General features: G+C 53.8%; 1 protein-coding gene across 9 annotated transcripts; it reads left to right on the top strand.

Annotated features, from left to right (window-relative positions):
* The first annotated feature begins 272 nt into the window (after window positions 1–272).
* LOC100280414 (uncharacterized) lies at window positions 273–4,718 on the top strand. 9 transcript variants are annotated; one of them, XM_035964767.1, is made up of 10 exons: window positions 273–1,548; window positions 1,889–1,914; window positions 2,040–2,070; window positions 2,216–2,303; window positions 2,376–2,524; window positions 2,715–2,759; window positions 2,903–2,994; window positions 3,118–3,317; window positions 3,432–3,542; window positions 3,658–4,718. In XM_035964767.1, exons 1-10 carry the CDS (start codon window positions 1,127–1,129, stop codon window positions 3,973–3,975), a joined length of 1,482 nt encoding a protein of 493 aa, XP_035820660.1. In that variant the 5' UTR covers window positions 273–1,126; the 3' UTR covers window positions 3,976–4,718. The 9 variants fall into 9 exon arrangements, with proteins under 9 accessions (XP_035820660.1, XP_008667876.1, XP_035820659.1 ...); XM_008669654.3 differs by having other exon boundaries at window positions 3,652–4,718; NM_001153337.1 differs by having other exon boundaries at window positions 953–1,548; window positions 2,379–2,524; window positions 3,652–4,374.
* Window positions 4,719–9,564: the final 4,846 nt, after the last annotated feature.

The following is a 9,564-nucleotide window of genomic DNA, read 5'->3' as shown; positions in this document are numbered from 1 at the left end:
GAGAAAAGAAAAGGCAGCGCCGTTCTCGATCAACACGGCGGTCATACATGTATGTTTGTCTGGTCAAGAAGGAGAAGAAGAAGAAGATACGATTGCAGTAAAGAGAAGAAAAGAGAGGCGTGTGTCCATTTCGCACCGCTAAATCCATTCCCTGTTCAGTGGAGACATAATCTTTTGGGCGGCTCGTCGCTCGTGGGACAGAAGGCAATTACTGGCACGTCGTGGTTCTCTCCGGCATGGCACGAAACATATGCCCTTCAAAACCGAGGTTTGTGCTAGCACACTTGTTTCAATTTTCAAAGTGTGACCACCGGCACCAGGTCACCACATGTGACACGGCTGCAGGGAGACGACACGACGGTCAAGTAAAAGTAAAAAAAAAAAACCTGAGGCTGGCTGGCTACGCTGAGCAAACCCTGTGCCGCCCCCAAATGGAGAAGGCGCCGGCACCAGCACCAGCACCGGGCACCCAACGGGCGTTCGTGTCCGCCTATCGGATCTGGTCGCTTTGACGAAGGAACCAGCGAATGATCACTGCTACTAGCTAGCTAGGTTGTTGCGCGGCCGCGATAAGAGTAACATGACACTTGTTTTGCTTTTGTTTTTACTAGGCTTGCTGAGTGAGGTGCTGCTGATGGATCATGGATGTGGTGCGGTGCTGCCTTTTATAACCGCGCGCGCGCACCACACAACACAACAGACACCACCACGGCCCCGCGCGCGCGCGCCTCCCTCTCCCTCCTAGTCCTAGGCACACACAACACAACGCAATCCTCCACCGGCTCCGCTACCCGCGGGCGGGCGGGCGCTTTTCGCCTCCTCTGCTCCGAGCTCTCCTAGGTTGGAAGAGTCTTTGCCAAGGGGATAACAAAAGAGAAAAGTACTTGCATACCCCAACAAGGCAGCAGCGGCTGCTTTTGGCCTCCTTTTTCTCGCACCTCGCTCCTCTATTCTCTTCTCTTGTTCGTTCATCACCCGAGTTGGAGTGCGAGGCAAGAAGGAGATCGAGCCTGAGGAGGGAGGGAGCCAGGGAGGGAACTGGACGTCCGGACCACCACCACCACCACCACACACACACCAGCCTCGTACGAAGTAAGGAAGGAAGGAAGCCCAGCGCCTAGCAGCCATGTGGGACCTTAACGACTCGCCGGCCGCCGAGGCCGCCCCGCCTTCCCCGTCCGCCGACGACTCCGGCGCGTCCTCCTCGTCGGCGGCCGCGCTGGTCGAGATACCCGACGACGCGGACGACGACTCGGCCGCCGCCGCCGCGGAAGCCGTCGTCACGCGCCAGTTCTTCCCGGCCCCGGCCGCCGTCGGCGCGGCGCCCGGGCCCGGCTCGTCGAGCGCGCGCGCGGGCTGGCTTCGCCTGGCCGCCGCGGCTCCACCGCCCGCGGCGGGCGGCAGTAACGGCGTCGCGCAAACCGGTGGCCCCGCGGCGGCGGCGGCGGCGGCTGGCAAGAAGAGCCGGCGCGGGCCGCGGTCGCGCAGCTCGCAGTACCGCGGCGTCACGTTCTACCGCCGGACGGGGCGGTGGGAGTCGCACATATGGTAAGTTCCGTTGCCGCCCGCCGCCCTTTCCTTTCTCGAGGAGCTCGAGGAGAGAGACGGAGCAGGTAGCAGCAGCTCAGCTCGCGAGGGGAGGCCGGGAGGGGGGGGGGGGGGGGGGTGTTCTCTATTGGATTGGATTCCTCTTGTTTTGGGCATTTCTCGCCTCTGCTGCTTTTGCCTTTCATAGCAACATCTTATCAAAGTTTATTCTTACGAGCTGTTACCATGCCATGCTCCCTCTCTCTCTCTCTTGCTCTGTCTGTGTGTCCCCTCTCTCTCTCTCCTCCTCCTCTCTCTCTCTCACTCCCCCATGCCCTCTGCTTGTGCTTGTGCAATGCAGGGATTGCGGCAAGCAGGTCTATTTGGGTAAGTTTCGTTCATGTCCATGCATACACATCCGTACTTGGGAGAGAGGTGGGTGACTGCCCCAATCCGAGGCGTTTTCGGTTCTGGATCCCTCACAAATGGCTTGGCTTGTGGACGACTTGCAGGCGGGTTTGACACCGCTCATGCGGCGGCTCGGTAATTAAAGCCTCTTTCTCTCTCTCTGTCTTCGATTCCCATTGGCTCTCTACCCTGACTCCATGCCAAGTTCTCCGCCAATAGCAGCGGGTCTCGCCGCCGAATTGTAATAATCCGGCTGTCTGCTTTTCCCTACCAACCTCAGGGCGTACGATCGGGCGGCGATCAAGTTCCGCGGCGTGGAGGCCGACATCAATTTCAGTCTGGAGGATTACCAGGACGACATGAAGCAGGTGATTTATACTCCTATACGGAGCATGTAGCGAGAAAGATACATGTAATTTTTTCTTTCCTTCGTCTACCAGCAGATGGGCCACCTGAGCAAGGAGGAGTTCGTTCACGTGCTCCGGCGGCAGAGCACGGGGTTCCCCCGGGGCAGCTCCAAGTACAGAGGCGTGACGCTCCACAAGTGCGGGAGGTGGGAGGCGCGCATGGGCCAGTTCCTCGGCAAGAAGTATGCCGTCGTCCTCGTCCGTCCATCTCCCTTCTCGCCTTCCTTCCTTCCTTCCTTCCTTCTTCCCACAACCACTGCTTTCCTCTTTTCCTCCCAGTCCCTGCATCGGCATCGGCATCGCCCCTTTTCTTTCCTTGTCGTTGCGCATCTCATTGTTCATGGCTGTCACTTCCGGTCTGTGTCACTGCAGGTACGTCTACTTGGGCCTGTTCGACACCGAGGAGGAAGCCGCCAGGTAAAATAATTGGACCGCACTGTGTGCCCGCGAGGCGTTTCTCGGAGCACCGCCACCCCCCTCTGGGCCGCGAAACTGACTGATGGATGGATGCCCCGTGTCTGTGGGATTGTCGGGTCGTGTGTGTGTGTGTGTGTGTGCAGGGCGTACGACCGCGCGGCCATCAAGTGCAACGGCAAGGACGCGGTGACAAACTTCGATCCCAGCATTTACGCCGAGGAGCTCGAGCCGGCGGGTTCGTCTATCCCCCGCCCGCGATCTCCGCCACGATCGCGCCCCCTCGTCGCTGTGCGGCGATTTCGCTACAGGCTACAGCCTATACAGGCAAGCTCTGACGGTCCGCTGTTTCGCCGTGCAGCGTCGACGGGCGGCGGTGGCGATGACCACAATCACAACCTGGACCTGTCGCTGGGGAGCTCGGCGGGGAACAAAAGGGGCAGCCTTGACGACGGCGGCGGCGGAGGAGGCGGCGGCGACGACGAGACCTCGGACCAGCGCGTCCCCATGGCGTTCGACGTCGACTGGCAGACGGCCGCGCCCCGGAGCACGAAAGCAAAGGTACCCGTTCGGTTCGGTCTCGCGTTCCGCATCAACGAGGCGTGTCTTGTAAAATGTTGCCTAATAAAGCAAGCTTTGTCACGTTTCAACCACCGGGTACGGTGGCCGGCGCAGCTGGACGCGAGCTCCAAGCAACCCCAGACCCAGATGCTGCCTCCTCCGCCTCCTGCTGTCTTGCGAGTCGCCCACCAGCTGCCGTTGCCGTTCGGTCCCAGGCATCCGCAAGTGGGTATCCGCATCGGATTTCCTTCATGTGTTCCCTCCCTTGCTAGGCGCCGCGCGAGCTGGGTGGCTTGCTGACGCCTTGTTTTGTTTGGTGTGCAAATCGCGGCAGTCGCAGTTCCTGAGCAACGGCGGCGATCCGGGGACCTCGGGAGGCCTGTCCCTCGCGATCGGCGGCGCGGGCGGCGGGCACTGGCCTCCCCAGCTGCAGCACCTGCAGCAGCAGAGGCTGCACGGCGCCTGGGCCAACGGCGGCGGCACGAGCTGGCCGCCTCCGCCGCACCCGCACCCGCACCCGCACCCGCCGCCACCGAGCACCGCCGCGACCGCAGCTGCAGCATCATCACGATTCCCTCCCTACGTTGTTACTACGACGCAAGGCCCGGCAGGCTGGGCTCAGAAGAATGGGTTCCATTCGCTGGCCAGGCCAACCTAGTATGCCAAGAACCACGACTGGCCGGAGCGTTCATTCGTCGTCGATCGTCGACCCAGGGCAAACGACACCTCCAACCACTGCACGACGACGTTTTAATTTACCGGATGCCATTCTCTCTCTCCCCTCCCCCCTTCCCTTCTCCCTTCTCCCTTCTCCCTTCTCTGTGTTCTTGATTGGGTGAGACATGGATCCGAGGATGGATGGACGGCCTGTACCTGAGGAGTTCCCGGGAAGAAGACGAGTGAGTGAGTGAGTGATTGGTAGGGTAGGCGACTAGGCGTCGCGTCAGGCAGTACGTCCTTTTGGCGCCTTTTTTCTTCTTTCACTCACCATTGGCGACCACCAATGAATGATGACACTGACTGGGGTGTCAACATCGCAGCTGGTTTTGTTTGGTCTCATGTTGCATCACTCGCTGCTCCACGATGCCTTGCTATGGTTGGGGGGAGATTTGCTCCATCCACCCCACGCCGGTCAGGCGACAGAGCCTCCGCTGCGTCGTCTCATCCGTCTGGTGAGTTGCCACTGTCTTAGAATCTGAGTGGTACGGTACGTGTGGATCTCGCGCGCGTGTAAACCTAGTATTATGTACTACAAACTGTCATCATCGGAGATCACTCGAATAAGATATCGATCTTGAGATTACGGGCGGCGGCTCCTGTCATGTGCTTACTACAGCAAAGCTGATAAACTGTCCGAGTCTGAACAGCTCATGTAATGGAACGCCGCATAGATATTTCCTTCTTGTTAGGGGTACTTTGGAACCCCAATTTTTTAAGAGATTTTTATTTTTCCAAACAAAATTAGTTCATTTTCTTTTAAGAAAATATGAAGCTTTTGGTAAAATGGAGTTCCCTATTTTACTAAAAGATTCTTATTTTTTCAAAAAAAAATGAACTAATTTTTATTTAGAAAATGATTTTTTGATTTTTTTTTGACAAACTAGCCCTAAATTAAAATAAGTTGGGGGAAAAAACATTTTGCTCGAGAAAGGGGATTCCTTGTTTCTAATTCGGGCGCTTCAATAATTGGGGGGAGAACACGACGGGGGCCGAGAGAGGCCAACACCAGCAAGCAAAGCAAAGCGGGTCTCTCGTTTTTGCAAAAGTGGGCTGGGCCAGGCGCCCCCAAGGCTGCCCGCGGTAAAGCTGATTCCGGTAACTGGCTACCTGTGGCCTTTTGGGCATCAGTTAATGTGGACTCGGCTTCGATGCCCCGTCGCTCTCCTCGGCCCTCCGAATCAGTTCGCTGCCTGCCGCAGTGCTGCGCGCCCTCGTCGTGCCCTGCTAGCTCGCTGCTCCGATCCTGCTCGCAGTCGCCAGGCCCGGGGATCATTCATGGCTAGACGCTGGATCATTCATGGATGGACGCCGACACGCCGTGCTCCTCCACTCTCACGACGGGCCAGCCCTGCCTGCTGCTGCAGCCGGCCGGAGTAATTGCCGGCGCACTCACTTCCGAGTCCTCCTGAGTCCTGACGACCTCCTGTTTCGTCTCTCCGTTCTTTCCGGTTCCTGGCTGGGCACACCACCGGATGCATCGTGGGCGGGGAAACGTAGCCATCTGGCGCCATCGATCGTTCTGAATGAATGCATGCTTGTTCCGGATGCTCAGATTGGGCGACTGCGCTGCATGACTGCGTCTTGCCCTGGAACTCAGCGCCGTGCTTGTCTGTGCGCTTCCAGCAATGGCTAGGAAAAACTTGTATGGATTCCTTAACGCCCGGTTGTGGCAGACAAGGCCGAGAGTCCAGTCCTGAGTTATTGGTCGCGTTCTGCACCATTTTTTCGGTTGGGGCGAGTTAGGATGTCTTTTTTTTTTTCTTTTAGTTGTCTAGGTATACCGAATTTAACTTTGTTGGCGTCGATCTGGCTGCAAATCACTACAGTTGTACCGCCCGGCAATGCTTTCAACCTTCTGCGGCTGCGGAGACGGTCCATGGCCCTGGGCGCACGAGCGACACGTTCTCTACGTATGTCCGGACGGTCCGTGCTCTTGACCGAACCGTCCATAATGGTGCAGGGTCATCTTCTTCCTTGGTGCGACCTAGATCTCGCTCCGGTGAGAGATCTTAAGGTGTTCTGGGTCGGTAGATCACCTGAGACCTCCGCAAACGACGTAGAGTTGCATAGAAATTAAGAGATCAATTCAAGAAATAGATCATGAGTGAAGTAGACGATGTAGATCTTGCCCTAAAGGAGGCTAGATCTTATGGTCGGCAGGCAACCCAAGACGTATCTAAACAACGTAGAGTCAAATATTAGTGGAGGTGGATATGCGGAAAGATATGACTAAAGCTATGCTACATCTACTCCTAGGGTAGAAATGGTAAAGAAAGTTAATTGGTTCGATTAGAATATGTTCAAGGGTCATCAATCGTTCGTACCCCTTTATATATATATATATATATATATATATATATATATATATATATATATATATATATATATATATATATATATATATATATATATATATATATATATATAGGGGAGGTCTTAACCTATCCTTAAACGATATCCAACAAATTTCACATGATTAGATGGATAACCACACACGAAATAACGATAATAATCGTCCGAGTCAATTTGATCGTGGGGCACGGAACGTCGGGGTCTTGAGGCTAGACCGTCCGCCACTTTTAGTGTTTAACTGACTTGGTACTGAGATAAAATCTCAACAGTTAATATTAATTATTTTGGTGCTAATTAGATTATCTATGTTTATGTTGTCTTTTTTAAAAGTTTTTGGAGAGAGTCTTTCGAAAGTTAGATCAATTTCAATCACGTTTTTTTAGCAAAATTGAGGACACAGAAAAAAAATATCAGCTCACTAGGTAGAGTGCTCTTTGCGTACCTAAACATTTAGGCGGACTAGGCGTTGAGAACATTGAAATTTAGAATAAATAACATTTGAGCAAGATACTCTCTGGATTTAACCTATTTTAAACCTAACTCTACGAACAGTATTAAAAATCCATATCGTAACCTGCTACACGGTCTAATTTTGGTCTCGTAATGTACTATACCGAGTGACGGGCGTGCGTACCGCGGCACCACCGTACGTCCACGATGCATCGGCGTGCGGCGCTTGCCTTTTTGCGTCGCGCCTGCGCGCTTTGGTCGTCTATCTGTTTCACTGTTCTTGACGGCGCGGCGTGGTGGCCTGGTGGGCTACTGCCTACTGGGCTGGTGGAGGAGGCAGATCGCCGAAACGACCCAGGTGGCGGAGAGGCCCCACGCGCGCGCCGGCCGGGTGCGGGTGTGGCGGCAGGACAGGAGCAGGGACTGCAGGAGATGAATTGCTACGCCTGCGCCGTCTGCTGTAGGTGTGAGCATGAATATGTGTAGATCTTGTCGGCCGAATGTTTTCACTACTAGCTGGCAGATTTTCATGTGCATATATGCATGCGCTTGTAGTAGAGTACCTGCTGTGAGTCTGTGTCTATATTTTCTACAGTACCGTTCGACACTGTTTTGTAGCTTGCTAGTGCTAGCTTTATAGACGAAGTGGGGAGATGAGCGAATTGGAGAGGTTAGTGTGAATGAACTCACACACTTCTATATTTATAGACCGATAATTCCAAGTTTTTTATGTGATGTTTTTTTTTACTCTAAACGGTTTTAAACAGCTAATTAATATAGCGTATGTTTGGACCAGTTAGAAGCACCAACCGATTCGAGTAGTTATCAATCTCGATCCGTCTAAACATAAGACGCCACGTGTAATGGATCTGATCGTCCAACTGACTATATATAGTCGGTCGGTATTATATTGACCAGACCGCGACCGCGGTTTATACGGTAATCTTCCTGTTTCGTTTTAGTTGTCGCTGGTTAGTGTAAAATAAAACTATCCAGCGATAACTAAAAAATCGGAGGGAGTATATCGAAGAACTAAATTGATCGGTCGACAGCTCCCCAACAGATCGATCGACAGGTTAAGTTGGTGTCCCCGAGTGTTGGATCCAGAGTTCCGAGATGCTAGTAGTTTGGGCAAGCTAGCGACCGTACGTGGTGGATCTACGAGTACAGTAGGAGTTTCCGGCCCGGTCTGAATCATGCGTGCCACAGCATGGCAGGAGCGCAGTGCCACAGGCCGGTGCGCGGCCGGGGCTTTTCGCCTGCGGCAACCGATCGATCCAGTATTCCAGTCCACTGCCCAGTAGTACCTGTCTGCTCTTCCAAGTTTTGTATTTGCCTGTGTTGCGACAGTTCCATGCATATGAATGCATTCAGCGCGGGCATCTACCATGCACACATCACTGAGGACTCCTGCACGTTTCGACTTGGCCGGCCTGCTGGTGGGATCGATCTGTGTAAGCTAGCATCCCCATTTCCTGGACTTGGATCAGCAGGAGGAATTGCCGGCCGTGCAAGCATGCGCTTTTGGCGACGGCGATCGATGCCAAAGGGATATCTACTGTGAATCTGCATGTGATCCGCTGTACGTACGAGGTACGACCGAGGCCATCAAGCGAGCTGTACGTCTTGGGTGCTGATGCAAAGATCAGGAAATTTGGCTCGCCGGTCGACGCCAGTTTAGTATGATGTATGTGATGCGTCCACGTGGTTTGACCCACTTGTGCATAGCACCGCTGGCCAGCTGGCCGGCCGCGACGTAAACAATGACGCATCAGGTGGGCCGGTGAGACGTAGTGATGGCGGCGCGGCGGATATGTCCAGCCTCGCGCGTGGGCCGTTGATCTGCCCGCCGGCCATTTCGGATAGGGTCATTTGCGATTCAGGGCCAGCCCACCGTGCCGCTAGCCCGCGATCGCGGCCGGCAAAATCACGGCGCTGGGGTGACGGACGGGACAGGCTTGTAGCGTGTTCTCGAATGCCACAAAATCTTCGGAAACCTGTGAGCCAACACCACGATTGTCACACAGATTTAAGAACAAATTAAGATGCATCTCACATGTATACAATGATCAAGTTTTACACATATACAATCTGATTGGATACCTGCACACAAGCGCGTAGGCTCTCGCGAGCCTGGCTGTGTGGATACGCCAGTTTTAGACGTTTCTGCAGATGCAAGTGAAATGACTTATATTACATCTGTTCATATAGGTCACGTCTTACGGATGCAAGTGAAATGACTTATATTGCATATGTTCATGTAGGCCACGTCTCCTACGTACAAGTAACCAAACAGTAGCTCACATAAAATTAACACACACGATAATACAGAATAAGATGATGCGGGCAACCAATCAACTAGATAGTGACTCAGCGGGATCGAGGTAACAGTCGAAAGACGTGCTCTCCTCTCATGGCCCGGGGGCGATAGTCAATGTGGAGATCGCTGATGGAAGGGCGTCAGCAGTGGTGGTAGTGGTGGTGAATCGCAATCATCAACGGAGCCATGAAAAGCAGGCGCAGTAAGAAAGGTGGAAAAGGTAAAAATTCTCGCATGGAGCTCCCCTCTTTTCAACCTTTCCTGTCGAGGTTCATGACGATTTGACATGGAATTTGTATATGGACAGAATATCGGGCTCTGTACGTTCGCATGCTGTTAAAGCGAGTTCGAGTCCCTAGCTACGCCGGACTAATCTTAAGAGAACTCTAAAAGACTTGTCGATTC

Source organism: Zea mays, chromosome 2 (assembly GCF_902167145.1).
Source record: "Zea mays cultivar B73 chromosome 2, Zm-B73-REFERENCE-NAM-5.0, whole genome shotgun sequence".
Taxonomy (NCBI): Eukaryota; Viridiplantae; Streptophyta; class Magnoliopsida; order Poales; family Poaceae; genus Zea; species Zea mays.
The sequence above is the reverse complement of the archived record's forward strand: the minus strand, read 5'-3'. Positions and strand labels throughout refer to the sequence as shown.

Excerpts from the sequence above, each read along its gene's own strand:
- LOC100280414 (XM_035964763.1), top strand. The coding sequence starts at position 1,127 with ATGTGGGACCTTAACGACTCGCCGGCCGCCGAGGCCGCCCCGCCTTCC. Across the intron at positions 1,549-1,888 it reads CGGTGGGAGTCGCACATATG|GGATTGCGGCAAGCAGGTCT; the intron begins GTAAGTTCCGTT and ends TGTGCAATGCAG. Across the intron at positions 2,071-2,215 it reads ACCGCTCATGCGGCGGCTCG|GGCGTACGATCGGGCGGCGA; the intron begins GTAATTAAAGCC and ends TACCAACCTCAG.